The following is a 19,619-nucleotide window of genomic DNA, read 5'->3' on the forward strand; positions in this document are numbered from 1 at the left end:
GATCCCGAATCAGAAGATGTCCCCTCCGAGCCACGAGCTGAGCTACTGGCACGAACTCCCAATCAGATCCAAACCAGCCTGGTGTCCCATACCACCAGGTGGCGCTGTGAAGCCCTGGATCAATCACTGGGCCTTGGGATACGCTAAGATGCAGGCGCGCGTCCGCGACACAATCCAGGATCAAACCTGGCACCTGGGAACGAGACTTGCTCCCAATTGCACACTGAGAACTGAACCCCCTGGGCCTCTTTTATAGACTCGGGCCCCAAGCGCCAAAAATAGCGAAGACCTATAAATAGTTCGTACCCTTGCCACTCAACCCGAGAATCAAGCCTGCCTAGCTCTAAGCCTCCCCAGGCTAACCTGAGCTAGTTCTGTGTACCTAGTACACGTCAAATACCAATCCGTGCACATGACAATAGGTGTAGTAAATCATTCATAAGCATGACGAATGTAGCCGGAGCATTGGTAAGTCCAAACGGCATTTCCAAAAACTCATAATGTCCAAACCTGCTTCTAAAAGCAGTCTTATGCACATTCTCGGCTCTAATCCGGATCTGATGGTAGCCACACTTAAGATCTATCTTGCTGAAAATTATGGCCCCATCTAATGCATCTAGCAAATCATCGATCCGAGCCATCAAATACCTGTGCTTAACAGTGATATTATTCAGTGCTCTGTAATCTATATAGAGGCGAAAAGTATCGTCTTTCTTTTTCTTCAATATCACTGGTGAATCAAAAGGAGAGAAACTGGGCTGAATCTGCCACAACTTCAAGGATTCTTCCAGTTGTCTTCACACCTCCGCTTCTTCAGTAAAACTTAATCTATAGGGAGGTCTATTTACAGGTTCTCCTCCCATGATTGGTTCAATCTTATGCTAAACATTCCGCTCTCGAGATAACCCATAAGGCAACTCATCCGTAAAACAGTCAGAGAACTCCTCTGCTATTTGATTAGCCAACTTGGCCATCTCCCCATCTTGGGTAACATAAGTGCTAGCCGATGGATCATCAACCGGCTCTACCTATGCTGCAATAAGAAACAAAAACTCTTCTTGAGTTTTTCGAACTTCCATCACGGAAACCAACGGTCCCTCAGGTATATCATTTTCACCTCGTAAGACATACAGCACATCATTCATCTTGAACTGATAAATGTGCTTTTTCCAATATATGGCTAGATTCTTCCTAGAATGCCAAGCCTTACCCAGGGCTATATCTGTGTGAGCAAGCTTTGTTATTTCAAAATCAAGCTTCTCCGCATAGTCTTGAATTCGAAGTTCCAACTGGGTAACCCTTTGGTCCCATACTTCAATTGAACTTCCATCTGCCATCCTGACTATATATGCATAGTCAGATAGGCTAGTTTTTAATTTCAGCCTCTTTACAAGCTTGGAGTTAATTACATTGTGCGTTGACGCTGAGTCAAACAACACAATGACGTCATGATTGGCTACTTGTCCCTTCATCTTAAATAACTCCGTATCGTTAAAGGCTGTATACCCCATTGCTGCGAGCTTTGATAGGATATTATCAGGTGCACTATTTACTAGCTTAGCAATAGACACATATAACAAAACAGATACTGACCTCTGAGAAGATCCCGCTAGCTGAATCTACATCCGTTTTGCTCTGGGACTTCCCTCCATCTCCATGTCGCATTTTGAGATCACCATCTCAGCCATCTGATGATCCTTGTTTTGTGGACAATCTTTCCACTGGTGAGGCTGAAGGCATCCAAAACACAAATCTTCTCTCCTCGCTGTCTCTTTTTGCTCTAGGGTCAAAGAAGATTTCGACTAAGCCCGGGCTGCCATTGGTGTTACTTTTCTTTTCACTCCAATGGTGGTACTTGGTTTAGAAGGAGTCTCAACTGGCTTAGCCGGCTAGGCTGTGAGGCACTCCCTTTGCTAACCCACTTCTTCTTAAACCCAATTTTCTTCGGATAGTCATACCAAGTCCCAACCTGCACAAACCCACTTGGTCTATTCATATACTCCTGAAGCTAATCAAACCTCTCTCACAAAAAAATTTTAAACTTCACAAAAGCAATCACCATAGGCTTAAAGAGCCCTCTATATGCCCAATCAAAAAGCCAAATTGACCTGGCAGTGCCAAGAGAGGCATCCCCCTGCGGTGGTTGACCAATACCTATCCATGTCACATCTTTAAAGGTGACCTTCCACTTGGCAACCATCTTACTGAGTACTTCAGATTGTGGAATTGTGATAGCATATTTGCCCTATATTTGCACAGTACTATGTCTTGCCAAGGTGCTTTGACTCCCCTAGGCCCTCTCTGCAAAAGACAGTTTAGCTTTTTCCCACGCTGTAAATTTGCTGAGAAATTTTTTAACACTAACTGCAAATCCAATAAGGCAGCCCAGGTATCTGACAATTTCATTTGGCTTCATCCATCTAAAAGAGAAGAGCCTGATAGAAGTCAGATGAGAGCGGTGCAAAGTGCACTCAAAGTGCATTACAATCATTTTGGGCTAGTATGCCAAGGCAGAGAGCTTGTGCAAGTAGACATCCACTTTATCCATGATAGACCATAGCTTGATCCATCCCCAAATAAGAAAGTACGTTCATTTTATCAGTAACCAAATAAGAAAGTACGTTCATTCTGATGATTGCATCAGGATCGGCACTCTCTAATCCTAATTCCCTACCATGGCCAACAAAGCGGCAGTTGTACTGTCTTTGATTGTAGACCCAAAATTTTGGGCTTCTTCTTCTTCTCTCAACAACGCATCTATCACTAACTTGAAGAAAAGCCACTAGTATCGCTCGGTTCTACACCATCAGAACCCCGTGTAATTACCATCGTCACTCCTGACTGCACGTCTCTTCCACGTACACCAATCACTGCATCCGGTTCCTCTACGTTGGTGGGTCCACTTGTGCTAGAATAGTCCATTACTCACGCGGAAGCTGCTCCTGAATGATCGCTCCGAGCGGCACTTTAGCATCCTCATAAATCAAGGCTATGGCAATTGCTTCATCTAGTAGAGGTTCATAAATTTTCATTACACTTTCTCTAAACTTATCAGTGTATTCAGCCACTGATAAATTTCTCTGACGAAGGTTTCTATACTGATCCCAAGCTCGGGATGCTTTGTCAAGAGGCAAGAAGTGTTTTCTAAATTCTTGCTTGAACCCCTCCCAAGTAGTGGATGCCACTCCATCCTTCTGTTGTTTTATCCACCATCTATTCACTGCCTCATTAAACATGTGGGTGGCCTCGCAGATTTTCTTCATATCATTCCTCATTTCACAAATGGCGAAAGCCTCATCCCATTTGTGTAACCAGGTCTCTATGATATTGGAACTACGGCCAAACATCCGACTAGAGTACTTTTTTGGCCTATAATTGGCAATATTAGGCACCTTAGCCCTTCTAGGCTCGACTGTGTGAACACCGGTTTTATGCTGCATTGGAGCTTTAACTTTCTCCTTGTTACGCTCAAGTTGAGGTAACATGACCTTGGAAGGGTCAATCGACATTTTCCTTTAAAGGATCAATGTTTGTACTACATTAGTTTGGGCTTCATCTAAATGATCAAAAAGGAATAAAGGTCAAGGTCCTTGGTGAGGGTGACATGGCACTAGAATAGGTGGATCTAAGGCTAAGGGACCTAAATGCATTAAATGTGCCTAGGGGCAAATGGTTTCATAGATATCCCAAGAGAGGGTTAAATGATGCATCAAGGAAGGACCCTAATTTGCAGACATGTGGCATACTAGATCCATCTAGGGAGTTTTGGGGCTCGTTGAGCATAAGCAAGCAAAAAAAAAGAGCTTTCACGTAATCTGATTTGAATTTTTGACAGCTTGCTACCACCGAGGTTGGCTGGGAGGTTATTGAATGTGCCTACACCCGTGAATCAACGCAACAATTTAGAAGCAAGCAGATTTTTGTGTGAAATTTGGTATCAAAGCGCAGATTATATCGCGAGAGGTCTGGAACTGGTTGGGCGTTTGACGACGGACAACAAGGAGCCCAAATTCTACACATTTTGTAATTTGGCAGTTCGTCAATCTGGGTAGCGTTGGTGAGCTACTGTGTGGTCACGAAACTAGCTGTCGCAAGATGGCCGAGTTCACGTAAAGCTGTTGACGAGTTGAAGGTGAGGTAGCCAGCAGAGTTACGCACGTTACGGTGAACAGCTAACCAGACAAAGACCACGCTGGTATTACTTTTAGTTTATTGCGGAGCAATTTTGGAGAGTAGTAAAGCCCAGGTCTTGTGCCTTCGTCGTGACGGTGAACTGCTACGCGGAAAGGATTGCTACATCAGATATATAGCAAGCTTGGTTGCATTTCAGGGAATTGGAACGCTTGCGGAGAACTCAAGACGTTGTCATATCGAAGATCAACAAAATTCACCTAAAGTTGTCGCAGACTGCTCCAGAAACAGCTGAGAAGTATGCAAAGAAGCTTTGGATCAAGCTCCGTGCTCTATATGTTGAAGCAAAACTTTGTGCAGAGGATGAGGACAGTCGCAGGTTAATAATTTGGTTAGTACTGAAGGCTGTGGGGGGGCGTTCGAATCGTGGGTCAATTGATGTGCGAAGTCCATGAGTTACAATAGTTACGTAAATCAGTCTTCTTCGTCATCGGATTGACCACACTGAGCTAGGCTTTCGTTGGTTGTGTTTGACCGTGAGCTCGTGTGAAATTTGGTATATTCAGTATGTTTGTGGTCACAAGGCAGGTCATAAATGTAAACTTGGAGTGGACTACAGGGACTAGTTGATCTCTTCATGCAGCAAGAATTATAACCAGGGAGCTCTCTATGCCTTCTAAGCTTTGTTGAAGTATTTGCTTGTTTATTTGCCTCCGTGCTTGAGTCAATTTGGATTGTAGGAGTTTTCCCTAGTACAGGGAAAAGTGGGTTTGGTTACAGTGTGATATATGCTTTGTTAGCTATAAAGTTGGAAGTTGGACTTTCGATTTGTAATTACAGTTTCAAGCGGTGTTTTATTTTTATTTTTTTTTATTTTTTTTTAAACACACACCCATTGACCTAAATGGAAGTAGAAGAAGAAGCTTCCAAGATGGATCCCGTAGAGTCGGAAGTCCGGCCGACCCCGCAGGTGTCGCGCCCAGCAGGTCATACACTGTCTGGCAGAATTGCAATGTTAGAGGATGCCTTGCAACAAATTTTAGTGCAGCAGTTACAAACAAATGTAGGGCAGTCTGAGCTCAGGAAAATGGTGCATAGTATGTCTGCCACACCATCTCGTGAGGAGAAAGGTAAATCTCCGATGGAACCGGAGTCCAGTGTTCGTACGGTCGAGCCTAGGAGGGCTAAGGTGCCTAATATTGCCAATTATAGGCCAGAAAAGTATTCTGGTCGGATGTCTGACCGTAGTTCCGATATGATTGAGACCTGGTTACACAAATGGGACGAGGCCTTCGCCATTTGTGAAATCGAGAATGATATGAAGAAAATCCGCGAGGCCACCCATATGTTTAATGAGGCAGCGGATAGGTGGTGGATAAAACAACAGAAAGATGGAGTAGCATCCACTACTTGGGAGGGGTTTAAAAAGGAATTTAGAAAACACTTCCTACCTCCTGACGAAGCATCCCGAGCTTGGGATCAGAATCGAAACCTTCGTCAGAGAAATTTGTCAGTGGCGGAATACACTGATAAGTTCAGAGAAAGTGTAATGAAGGTTGATGAACCCCTACCTCAGTCAATCCAAGTAAAAGATTTTATCTTTGGATTGAATGATCGAATCAAGATGGAAGTTCGGGCTAAGTATGCGAACACGCTAGATGAAGCAATTGCCATAGCCCTGAACTATGAGGATACAAAAGGGAGCAGACCAAGTGGGTTTGTGCAGGTTGGGACTCAATATGGGTACCTGAAGAAAATTGGGTTTAAGAAGAAGTGGATTAGCAAAGGGAGTGCCTCACAGCCTAGTGGTCAAGCCAAGCAGGCAAAACCAATTGAGACTCCTAAATCAAGTACCACCATTGGAATGAAAAGAAAACTAACACCAATGGCAGCCCGGGCTTGGTCGAAGTCTTCTTTGAACCCAGAGCAAAGGGAAAAAGCGAGGAGAGAAGGCTTGTGTTTTGGATGCCTTCAGCCTCATCAGTGGAAAGATTGTCCACGAAACAAAGATCGTCGGATGGCTGAGATGGTGGTCTCAGAATCCGACATGGAAATGGAGCGAAGTCCCAAAGCAGAACAGATGCAAATTCAGCTAGCGCGATCTTCTCAAAGGTTAGTACCTTTTTTATTATGTGTGTCTGTTGCTAAGTTAGTAACTAGTGCACATGATAATATCCTGTCAAAGCCCGCAGCAACAGGGTATACAGTCTTTAATGATACGGAGTTAATTAAGATGAAAGGGCAAGTAGCTAATCATGAGGTCATTGTGTTGTTTGACTCAGCGTCAATACACAATGTAATTAACTCCGAGCTTGTAAAGAGGCTGAAACTAAAGACTCGCCCATCTGACTATGCATATACAGTCAGGATGGCAGACGGAAGTTCAACTGAAGTATGGGACCAAAGGGTTACCCGGTTGGAGCTTCAAATTCAGGACTATGCTGAGAAGCTTGATTTTGAAATGACTAAACTTGCTCATGCAGACATAGCCCTGGGTAAGACTTGGCATTCTAGGAAGAATCCAGCCATAGATTGGAAAAAGCACATTTATCAATTCGAGATGAATGATGTGCTGTATGTCTTACGAGGTGAAAAGGATATACCTCAAGGACCGTTGGTTTCCGTGATGGAAATTCGAAAAGCTCAAGAAGAGTTTTTGTTTCTTTGTACAGCATCGGTAGAGCCGATTGATGATTCTTCAGCTAGCACTGATGTTGCCCAAAATGGAGAGATGGCCAAGCTGGCTGATCAAATAACAGAGGAGTTCTCTGATTGTTTTAGGGATGAGCTACCTTATGGGTTACCTCCAGAGCGGAATGTTCAGCATAAGATTGAACTGATCCCGGGGGAAGAACCTGTAAATAGACCTCCCTATAGGTTGAGTTTTACTGAAGAGGCGGAGGTGCGAAGACAACTGAAAGAATACCTCAAGTTGGGACAGATTCAACCAAGTTTTTTACCTTTTGCTTTGCCAGTGATATTAAAGAAGAAGAAAGATGATACTTTTCGTCTCTGTATAGATTACAAAGCATTGAATAATATCACTATTAAGCACAGGTATCTGACGGCTCGGATCGATGATTTGCTAGATGCATTACATGGGGCTGTAATTTTCAGTAAGATAGATCTTAAGTGTGGCTACCATCAGATCCGTATTAGAGGCGAGGATGTGCATAAAACCGCTTTTAGAAGCAGGTTTGGACATTATGAGTTTTTGGTAATGCCCTTTGGACTTACCAATGCTCCAACTACATTGTCATGCTTATGAACGATGTACTACGTCTGTATATCGGAAAGTTTGTAGTACATTTTATTAACGATATTCTGGTATTCAATAAAAGTATTACTAAGCATCATGAACACTTAAGAATAGTGTTCAGTACTTTGAGGAAAGCCAGTCTTTATGTAAATAAAAAGAAAAATATACTGTGTATGGTAAGACTTGAATATTTAGGATTCATAATTACTCCTGAGGGGGTAGAAATGGATCCAAAGAAAGTGGCTGCGATACTAACTTGGCCAATCCCTCAGAGTTTGACCGCTTTGCGATCATTCTTGGGATTTGTCCAATTTTATCGAAGGCATATCAAAGGATATTCCGAAATAGTATCGCCATTGACTGATCTGACCTCAGATAAAGTACCTTTTATATGGGTACAGAATCAACAGGAAAGTTTTAACACCATAAAACAAGCTGTGGTCTTAGGACCGGTGTTAAAAATAGTTGATCCCCAGAAACTGTTTTTCCTTGAAACCGATGCAAGTGGCATTGCGGTAGGAGCAATTCTCCTCCAAGAGGAAAGGCCAATAGCCTTTGAAAGCAAGAAGCTTTCTCCCTCTCAACGAAATTGGCCAACTCATGAATTAGAGTTGTATGCTGTTGTCCATGCTCTAAAAACATGGAGACATTATTTGTATGGGTCAGAGCTTTATGTTGATGTTGATCACGATACTCTGAAACATTTTTGTAAACAACCTGACTTGAGGGGCTGCCAAGCTAGGGCAGAACTCATGCAGGAGTTTAATTTGACAATTCGGTACCGAAGAGGGAAGGATAATAAAGTTGCTGATGCCTTGTCATGCATTATGCATAACATGAGTTTCACGGTATTAGAGAGTGCTCTAATGACCGAGATTAGAGAAACTCAAAAGGTGGACGAGTTCGTCCAGAGCCTTTGGCCTAAGGCTCATGTGTTCAAACCCGAGGATAAGGATAACCTGGCATCCAAAAAAGGCCAAACTTATGCAAGATATGCCATAAGGGATGGTATGCTGAAAAGAAATGGGAAGGTAGTAGTACCTAATTAGAATGATCTCAGGCAGAGAGTCATTCGACAATGCCATGATAGCCCATGTGCGGGACATCCAGGAGTCGAGAAAACATATGATCTCGTGAAGCAAGATTTCTTTTGGCCAAAGATGAAAAAGCATATTCATGAATATGTGACACGTTGTTTTTCGCGTCAGGTAAGTAAGACAAAGCGAGTGAAGCCACTCGGACTTTTACAGCCCTTGGAGATACCACTAGGTAAGTGGGAGAGCATTTCCATGGACTTTATTGTAGGTCTGCCTACGACACAAGGTGGGTATGATTCTATCCTTGTGGTGGTTGATCGTCTTACCAAGATGGCTCACTCCATTCCAACTAGAGAGTCTGTTAGTGCCCCGTAAGTGGCGGATTTGTTTATTAGACATATATTTCGTTTGCATGGATTACCCAAATCCATAGTGTCAGACAGAGATGTCAAATTTACCGGTCATTTTTGGACTGCGGTATTTGAGACACTAAGGACAGAATGAGTAGTGGAGTCATCCAGAAACGGATGGTCTGACGGAAAGAATCAACCAAATTTTAGAGGATATGCTTAGAGCATATGTGTCATTGAGGCAACATACATGGGATAAGTGGTTGCCATTGTTAGAATTTGCCTACAATGATAGAAAACATCCTCTACAGGGTTCAGTCCGTTTGAGCTGAACTATGGTTATAGACCAGCGAATCCAACTACAGTTGGAATACCTCAGAAAGTGCCTAGTGCCGCGAACTTTGTGGTTTAGATGCAGGAGATGCTAGCACTTGCGAGAGCTAACATCTGCCAAGCTATGGATAGAGCTAAGGCGTATGCGGATGAAAACCGATCTGCTAAAGAATTTAAGAAAGGAGAAAAAGTTTTTCTTAGAGTTCCTTCGCACTCTAAGTCTTTGACTGCAGGAGAGTGTGCTAAGTTATCACCTTGATATTGTGGGCCATGGTTAATTCTAAAAAGAATAGGCAAGGTAGCCTATAAATTAGAATTGCCACAGGGTTGTAAGGTGCACCCAGTGTTTCATGTTTCTCGTTTAAAGAAATTTTTGCATACAGGTGACTCACTAATCGAGGGTGTTGTTTTGTTTCAGGAGATAGAGGATAATGCAAGACGCAAACCAACAAGAATCCTGGACCGAGGAACAATGCAAGTGCGCAATCGGAAGATACCCACGGTGTTGGTTGCATGGCATGGTCTACCTCTATCAGAAGCTACCTGGGAATCCGTATACCAGTTACGGAGAGTGTTCCCAGACTTCATCATCGAGGACGCTGATGCTTGAAGAGGGAAGGAATGTTATGCTCAAGTTGAGGTAACATGACCTCGGAAGGGTCAGTCGACATTTTCCTTTAAAGGATCGATGTTTGTACTATATTAGTTTGGGCTTCATGTAAATGATCAAAAAGGAATAAAGGTCAAGGTCCTTGGTGAGGGTGACATGGCACTAGACTAGGTGGATCTAAGGCTAAGGGACCTAAATGCATTAAATGTGCCTAGGGGCAAATGGTTTCATAGATATCCCAAGAGAGGGGTAAATGATGCATTAAGGAAGGACCCTAATTTGCAAACATGTGGCATACTAGATCCATCTAGGGAGTTTTGGGGCTCGTTGGGCATAAGCAAGCAAAAAAAAAGAGCTTTCACATAATCTGATTTGAATTTCTGACAGCTTGCTACCACCGAGGTTGGCTGGGAGGTTATTGAATGTGCCTGCACCCGTGAATCGACCCAACAATTTAGGAGCAAACAGATTTTTGTGTGAAACTCCTCATGAGGATTGCTGGGTATAAGCATGTTGGTTATGAGTCTCTTCACGGAAGGTGGTTACGGGATGGCTGGACGTATGCATTGGCTTGGGAGCTGAGAGCCCCTTTACCCTATTGCTTTGGTCTCCATTTCCCTTATCGTTTAGCAAAGTCTGGTTTTATGAGCTTTTCTTCCCGTATTGATCTGGCGTCAAATTCGTTTAGCTGGAGACCTTCTCTGCGAGGGTAACCGAGAATAATCATTGCGGTTGCTCAAAGACGTATTCACGTCACCTCAGTTTCGTCAAGGTCGCGAGAGCACAGGCGTGTAGTAGAATAGGATAGATGAGCGTCGCGTGGTTTGTGTGATGGTGCATGTGTGAGTCTCTGTGACAGACGATTTCAAAATGACTTAGACCATGTAGTGGCATCCTTCACAGGCGAGGTCGCATGAGTTTATGACATCAATCTTTTCCGCACCCGCTCTACATAGTAGTTCGTTGTCACAAGGCTTTCCAAGCAAAGACTCACACACATGTACCGCAATATTGAGCCGCCATACGAAGGTTCGTTGACGTTGGGTGAGGTTGAAATTTGGTGGTTTGGAGAATTCCGTCACTGATTGACGGAATTCTGTTTTTTTCCGTCCAAAAATTGACTGAACTAGACAAAAATCCAGTTTAGAGGCATTTATGAAGTTCTCACCATCCTTGCATTCTAGACATAAAAGCAGAGCAGGTTTGACATTCTTTTGTGAACGAAGGACAATTTGACTAGGGGGCTTTCTATTCCCTCTTTTATTTTGACGGTTTACGTTTGAGTTTTTTTGGTTACTGAGATTGCAGATATTTCCCTAGTATAGGGAAGAGTGGTGATACTTTGCAGTTTTACAGTTAGTGTTGATGCTTGTATAGTTGTTGTTTCGGGTATTTGGAGTTTACAATTTATATTTGGAGGTTTCAATTTCTAGTGTGGCAAATACAGTTTCAGGCTGTGGTGTTTAAAAAAAATAAAAAAACCTAATCGACCTAAATGGAAATTGAAGAAGAAGCTTCTAGGGTGGATCCCATAGAATCGGGAGTCCAGCCGATCCCACAGGTGTCGTGCCCAGCTGGCCATACACTGTCTGGTAGAATTGCATTATTGGAGGATGCCTTGCAACAGATTCTGGCTCAACAATTGCAAGTAAATGTAGGGCAATCCGAGCTTAGGAAAATGGTTCATAGTATGTCTACTGGACCACCTCCAACGGCGCTTTGATACCAAATGAAACGACCAAACATAACTAGCCACCTAAAATGAAATGCAGGAATACAGTTTCCCTTTCCAAGCACGGGCAATGGCACTCAGATAATCCTCCTAGCCAATCTTCGTGACAGCGAGCTCAATATTGAATCATACGTCGATTCTCCTGCAAGCTGTACACAAAGCCCACAACTCCCTAGATAGTTCTACATGCCACATGTCACATTCCTAGGGCCATCCTTAGGTGTACCATTTACCCCTCTCTTGGAGTATCACTTAATTCCATTTGCCCCTTGGCAATTACGCATTTTGGTGCACCTAGGCCCCTGACCTTAGAACCATCTAGTCAGCGCCAGTTCACCCTCACCAAGGACCTTGACATTGATTCCTTTAACCATATACTTGAAGCGCAATAAAATAAAATACAACAGTTGGACCTCTAAAGGAAAATGTCCACCGACCCTTCCGAGGTCATGTTATCTCAGCTTGAGCATATCAAAGAACTGTCTCCAACTGGTCTGAGTACTGTGGTGGAAGGAAGCGTACTTTTAATTATAAATGGCCAAGAGGAAAGCATTCACAAGTACATCATACATAGCATGAGAAGTACCACGAAAGAGTCTAAGGATAGGAAATTCCTGAAAGAAACCAAGACTGTGGCTGAGAGTGCCACACCAGGCCAATGATAGACTCAGACAAGGAAGGACTGCCTCTTCACTCTCTGAGAAAAAGCTTCCTCCTGGACAATGCAGACCTCAAGGTCCCACGCATCTTAGACCAAAAGGCCATCAAGGTGTATAATATCTATCCAGATTCTATTCGAAGTAAGGACTGGGTCAACCTAGGTGTTGTCTATAGCCTTAATACATTTGGACGCCAAATGTGCCAGAGAGATATGCTAGCAACAATCTCCCAACTCGTGTCCACCAAAGCAAGAGGCCTGTACTGAGAGGTGGGAAAAATGTAAAGTAGACACAGCTCCATAAGATGCTGCCGGACCATGAAAGCCTGAGAGCAGACCTGTCACTCAAAATATATCTAAGGCCCTGTCAAAGAGAGCCAGGCCACTGAGCCCCAACTGATGAAGAAGATGGAGGGACATAAGTCCTGCAATCTCAGCCCAAATGAGCATGGCATGCCTGCATTCCTAGAGGATGCTGAAATAGAACCTACACTAGTGAAGCACCGAGGGCAAGAAGGGTCAACTCCAAAAGTACTACTCCACTAATTTACTGCATCCCTCCAGCCAGAAGAAAAGAATGACTTTCCAGTTCTTGAATCTTGAGGGATTAAAAGGATCTCTGCAAGTCTGGATGGTATTTACTGGCTCTAAGCTGAAATCTCCTGGCATTGTTGACTATAAATCACTTGGATGATTGGCTGCATCAATCCACTCCCATTCATCTGTGTCTCTCTGAAGAAACTTTATGGGAACACACCCATAAAGCCATAGCCTCCATATACCACAGGAAAAGTCCTCCAGACGGGGATCAACGTATCAGCAAGTACAAGCATTGATCCACATGGCCACAACTCTGACCGCCTCAGGAAGAGCATCCAAAATTATATACTCATCCAAAGATCTAACCAATCTGCCCCCTGACTGCACCGTGAAGACCATGGTGTCTCCACCTCTGTCCAACAAAAGCCATCATACCTTGTAGCCCTATGGGCTGTTATCTCTGACACGAATGAATAACCAAGAAAGCTACTAGCAAGCAATATATGGTGCAAAGTAGAGTCCAAGGATTGTTGAAGGCATTTGCAAATTTTAAGCTTGAGAGAAAAACATTCATCCAGGGAGTTTTGGAGTTTTTCAGCTATCAGCAATCCGAGATAGTAAACACAAGCCTGAAGAAACGTGCAACGCACTCCCTTAGCTGGGGTTACTAGGTGAAAGTCAAACATGTGGGCAGTGGTTGCCGTCGGAGTTCCATAGATGTGGTCCCGACTCCCCTAGCCAAATAAGAAGCCACCATTTGAAGTAGGAGCAAATACACTCTGATCTAGCAGTCTAAACAGCTCCCATGTCCGTGCCTTAGTCTTAAGGCGCTCACGAGCCGAAGAAAAACATATCTGGAGTCAAACAAGAGACTGCATTGAGTGCCAGAAATGTCGCAGATTTGAGCCATTATTGCTGTGATCATCAAGCTAATCCACACAGAGAGATTTGAGTTGTCATCACATGCTCAGCAGGCTAATTCTACATAAATGATATAATCTCCTCCTAGAGTAGATTTTACAATTGCTAGGATATATAATATTTCAAGGGAATGCCAACGTCCCAGTACGATTGCCTAGGCTCAGCTAGAATTCTCATTTATACTCTCTCTCTCTCTCTCTCTCTCTCTCTCTCTCTCTCTCACGCACACACACACACACACCCACGACGCGCAAGAATTCAATCACAACAAGGTCCGATCGAATAAGCAAAACCCAATAGGATGGACGGGACAAAACCTCGTCGCGAAGCTCAGCGGCCTCCTCACGAGTGACGCCGGCAGCCGAGGCATAGTGAAGCAATCCGAGAGCTACGAAAAGCAATGCCTTGAGCATAATTGATGCAGCTTCAGGCGCTTGAAACAATTGCCGCGCTGCTCCCTCGTGCTTTTCAAATCAACCCACCAGCAGATCTAATACTGAGAAGTACTGAGATCATCAAATCCTTCAGGACACCTTGGTAACAACCTTAAATCTTCCCAACTCTGCTCATAATTTTTTGAGCTTAACAACGATCCTCTATCTGTACACAGTAACCCAACGCTAATCAGAACTCATCATTCGAAATACAACTTCAAATTTTTCGTAGTTTGAAGGCAATGATGCACTTCCCTTCAAACTAATTGGTGTTTGAAGGTGTTTAATCTAATTGGGGGAATTGGTTATCATACCTCTATTTGTCCTTTTGCCATGAATGAGTAATACAAATCTAGATTCTTCATTATGACATAATGAATCTTAGGCTAGATACACGCACATCCGGCCAATTAAACACTAGCGACACGAGAAGCTCCTGTGTCAAGACATCATTCGTTGGTGAAAAAGTGCCCACCCTCTATTTATTCTCGTTTGCCATCACAACGCCACCCCAACGTGCGGACAAAGATCGAATTTGTAAAGCTTTGAGGGTCCCATGTCATTTTCATCTAATGACCCCCTAAGAAACTACTTCAACATCCACCTAAGTGTGAAATAGAGCAACAACTGAAGAGTATTTCCTCCTGCAACGTCCGTGTATTCAACCTTATTTGAGTCGTCCAAAATGTTGATAAAATTAAAAAATCAAATAATTTAGGGGCCAATCATCATAAAGAATATTGGGGTGAAGGTGGGGGTTGGGGGAGTGTTTGTTAGCACTGCCTCCTTAGAAGGAGTGTTATAGTAAAGGATTGGAACTCTTTTGTGAATTTCCACCTGTAATTTTTTTTAAAATTAATTAAGTAGCGTTTCACATTGCCATTTACGAAGATCATCCTACAAATATTGCCTTTTAATAGCCCGACACCCTTTGCAAAATTGTTTTCTCTTTAACATTTAAAAGTGCCTGTTTTATAACTATACCAGGAAGTAATGCCCACGCACTCTTGTCTAAACTGTGGAAAAGGGATCACATTAATTTCAATGGCATCACGGTGTGGTTGTAGAGGAACACACACCCTCATCCTCAAGGATCTCCCCACAAAACCCCCTCCCTCACTATGCTTTATATATGTGTGGAGTCCTTTTATAAGCAACAAGTATCCCTCACTATGCTTATCTCATATCACAATATGCCATAGTTCTTTTGCTTGGAGTCTTGTGGGAAGGTGTAGCTTCCATAGGGTGGAGATCTATCGATGGGTCGATACGGTAAAACATGAGTATTTTGGACTTGTAGCGTGTATAATATAATCTAGCGTGGATGAATTCTAAGTGCGCACATAATGAAGGCCTAGACTAAATAAGCATAACTCAAGTTCAATTAGGTTTCAAGATAGAGACTTGTACTATAGAGAGACTTGCATATGTTATTGTGTGAAAGTGACCTCCCTTTTAAAGGAGAGGAATACATACTTGCATTGCTTGTGGGATAAAGCCTCCTTGCCATGTGGTAGCATGCTCTTACTTCATACCAAGCCTCTAATAGTTGCTCATGGCTCCATAACTCAAAACACAGCCTCGTGGTGCTATGATGTTTAGGCTATTGCAAGGTAGTAAGATGTGAGTTACAAAAGAAAGTTCCATCACCTCCCTTCCGTGCATACATCGCTACTTAAGAGTGTGGTATTATAACATGTTAATACCTCTATTCTCAGGTGGTCAAGTTTAATAAAAGAAGACTAGGTCTAGTCATATGGTGACGTTTTACAATCATGGGCTAAGGTGGTCACCATATGACAATGTTTGCTTGGGTGTAGCCATTTTTGTGTATGGGTCTTAAGTTATAGTAAAGGGTCAATGTTTGCTTGGGTGTAGCCATTTTTGTTGAGGTTTAGGGCATTTTTTATATATAGGTATCTCCCCTAACCTATGACTTATGCATTGCTCAAACCAGCTTTGTCTTCAAATTGTAGTATACATTCAAATCTTGAATATGAGACCAAGAAAATATGGAATAAATAAGACCCATTAAAGTATTAAACTGCTATGTTGCACCTGAAGCATGCATCATGAAGAGTATATGATATAACACTTTATTCAAAAACATAAAATTTTTGTTCTACACATACATGCAACTACAATATTTATGGAGGGAGAAACAACGAGAAGAAAGAATATTCCTTGTATAACAATAGTAGGAAGTGGTGATAGATGGAGCATTTGATCATTGCCATTGGAGCAAAGAACACGAGTTGTGGTATCACATTTAGTGGGAGCATTTAAGGCAGCGACATCAGGCCATTTAGGTGAATACCAAAGTCTTCCCAAGCTTTACCCTACACCCTAAAATTCATAGACTAACAACCCTAACAACACCTCAAGATGTGCATGCCCAAGAGACGATGCTCTCTAACTTGAGAAATGGCCTATAGAAAGTGAAAGGGGTGCATAGCTTAGATTAGCTAGTTGCAAAGAGGGAGACATTAGCTATGTTGGTATCCTTTGAAACAAAAAAGAAATGGCTTGGGTGCATAATGTCAAATATGTTGTCAATCAAAAGGACAAACATGGCTCCAGTGGTTGGACATAGAGCAAAAGCAATGCAGGATCATCCCGATCCAAGAAGTCATTGGGCTTCAACAAAATGTAAGAAAAGGAGAGATAGCCTAAGTGCAAAAGTTATTGATCGAGTGACAACATTCTGGCATGAGAATACAAGAGTTTCTCCAAATAAGAAGGACACTTGCACAAAGTAGACGGGACACAAGCAATGGGACGAGCACATCATACACATGCTTTGATACAACGCAGGTCTATGGTTGCCTAAACCAACCTAGTGGTTGTCTGTGAATGAGTTTTGAAATAGCTTAATTGTTTAATTTCTAATCTAGGCTGACTGTAGCGTCGTAAATACGCGCAGACGCTACGGGAAATAATAGACAAACGATACGCGTAACATCCACGAGAACGGAATACAGATATATAAGAGAATGACAGAATGCTAAACAATATTGTATTCTAGAGCAAAAGCTCACACAACATCTGTGTACACAATGACCTTGGAATGCTAGTAATAGCATGCGTATAGAACCATCTGACGGTTGGAGAAGCAGCCGTTGAAGACTACAACTGCTTGGAGATCCGAACCATCAACCCTTGCGGCTAACCTACCATCACACAACCCTCTAGGTCACTGCTGCTAACCTGCATGGTTATGCAATAACACATGGCACTCATGGTGGACTGTGCGAACCACACATGCACATCCTTGGACAAAAGTCAGATGCCTTACACAGTGCAAAGTGTATGTGCAACAATCATTTTAGGCATAGCCTCGACAGAGAACCAGGTGCGGTAAGATAAATCTCACCCTTCACTCAGTACACAAGAATTATAAAGCATCTCATTCCTAAAAACATTCAGAAAAACATCCACTCTCTATAGTCGCAATACCTGTCTGAACGTCCTTTTTTTATTTCTCCTTCATGTCCAAAAGCATCCCCGCATTTCGGACATCTTCGATGTTGCCTGTCCAAAAGCAACCATTATAGTGACGTATGGGCTTAGCTGCATAATGACACTTTATTTTGTGAGGCCCTTCCGTAGCCATCGCGTAGTTCTACTCTTCATCCGAACTAGAAATGTATTGAACAGGTGCAACAATGCTACCCACCTTGCTTAGTCCCGCATCACTGCTCTCAAGTAACTCTGTCTACAACTGTGTAGTCGGTCCACTCGAACCAGTAGCCACAGTCATCTCTAATTGCCTCTTTCGCATGAACATCTTAAATCTTTGATCTTGCTCCAGATCCATCAGCCATTGTAATGGATGAGGCTTGGATCTATCCACTACCTGTTGTTCAGGCCACTGCTCTATGGGCAATACTTCATCTATCCATGCACCTTGCGGTAATTGTTGCTGCCATCGTTCCTGTGCCATCGCAGGTCTTTGAATCACCATCGGCTCATAGTAAGGGGGATCTGTAACCCCGGAAAAGGTGTGTGCTTATTATAATACTTCCCCAGAAACTTATCTACCTCTTTCCACCAAGGAGGACGAGGAGGTAATGACAAACTAAAAGAATGGGCCCACAATTCCAACCACAGACAAAGTGAACGCCTCTGCTGCTTCAGCACATCTATTCTTTTGTTGTTGCAAAGAACGGCTTCCACAATGCCTTCTGCCAGCTCTTCATATTTGGCTTGCCAATCCTCTTAATCTGCACTCACTCCGCAACCACTCCTTTCCCCTTATTTGCACCACCGCCACCAGAAGAAGTGCTAGACCCTTTTGGTCTAGAACTAGTCAACACCGATCCTTCCCACTCCGTGATGGAATAATTCTATTCGGTCGTTGAGAGCCGTCGGCTCGCGTAGTAGAGTGGGCGATACCACTTATTCGCATCTTCTTGCATCAATACGCTCCCAATAGCTCTATCCGAGGCATCCACGAACACATGAAAATTCTTCTCCCAATACGGAGACAGCAGCACTAGTGCTCTAGAAAGCTGAATCTTCAGCTACCGGTACGCTTGGTCGCACTCTACAGTCCACACAAATGCCTTCGAATCCACATGTGCCAATGCATTCAAGGGAATCACCATGTGAGTCAGAAACTGAGCCAAGAACCACAGATGTCTGCCATGCCATCGAATTTGGCCCAAGAACCGCAAGCATTCCTTAGGCGTTAGTGGTGTCGGGGCTTGCATAATTACTACCACTTTATTCGGATCCACCGTAATTCCTTCTGCCGAGATTACATGCCCTAGGAGTTGGCTGCTACGGACTACGAATGCACATTTCATCGGATTCAGGCTGTTGAAGGAGACTTCCTTGCATCGTTGGAAACATGTTTGCAAGTGCTTTAGGTGCTCTTTGAATGTGCCGAACACACTAAGGTCATCCAAGAAAATCCTCATGAAATCTGTCAAATAGGACCTCCTGCATTGCCCGTTGAAAAGTCGAGGGAGCATTCCGTAATCCGAACGACATAATTGTGTAGACATAGATCCCCCATGATGTGATAGGTCTTCCGGAGCCATTCAGATTTGGTTGTACCCGCTATATCCATCCAAGAAGGAGTACACCTCATGCCCTGCCACTTCATCGAGCATAGAATCCATATAGAGCAAGGGAAATGGATCAGGTACCATGGCCGCATTCAACTTGCAGTAGTCGACACAAATCCACAATTTCTTGTTTTTCTTTGGCACAATGACAATCGGGGAAATCCACTCTAGATTTTAAATCAGTGCGATGAATCCCACCCGCAACAATCGCTCCAGTTCTTCATGCACTTGCTTGGCCACGTGCGGATTCATACGATACCTCTATATCTTCGTCAGAGCGACATCTAGTTTGGGGTTAACCCGGTGTTGGTAAAACTTTGGATCCAGACCCTTCATATCCGCATAGTCCTAGGCAAACACATCAGAAAATTCCCACAAGAGGGTAATCAATTCGCTGCAGAATTCAGTTGTCAACAAAGTGGATACTTTGACTGGTTTAGATGCGCCATTTGCTCTGAGATATAAACTGTATTCAGAGCATCTTCCTAAATTCGCGTGACTTTGCTCATTCATTCCCTCTCAAGTTGCAAGAGATCCCATAT

At 43.2% G+C, this 19,619-nt stretch overlaps 1 protein-coding gene across 2 annotated transcripts in view; it reads right to left on the bottom strand.

The window, feature by feature from the left end:
* Positions 1 to 14,158, bottom strand: part of LOC147887370 (Glycosyl hydrolase family 47 protein) — a 200,236-nt gene extending 186,078 nt beyond the window's left edge. Inside the window, exon 1 of one of the 2 annotated variants that reach the window (XM_087394172.1) lies at positions 13,889 to 14,155. In XM_087394172.1, the coding sequence (XP_087250298.1) occupies positions 13,889 to 13,984 (96 nt within the window). In that variant the 5' untranslated portion in view covers positions 13,985 to 14,155. Of the gene's footprint in view, positions 1 to 13,888 lie in introns of both variants that reach the window. The other variant, XM_087394173.1, reaches the window with a different exon arrangement.
* Between the last annotated feature and the right edge of the window lie 5,461 nt (positions 14,159 to 19,619).

This window comes from Dipteris shenzhenensis, chromosome 23, assembly GCF_047967505.1.
Source record: "Dipteris shenzhenensis isolate YYH24624 ecotype China chromosome 23, Dip_SZ_1.0, whole genome shotgun sequence".
NCBI classification, from domain to species: Eukaryota; Viridiplantae; Streptophyta; class Polypodiopsida; order Gleicheniales; family Dipteridaceae; genus Dipteris; species Dipteris shenzhenensis.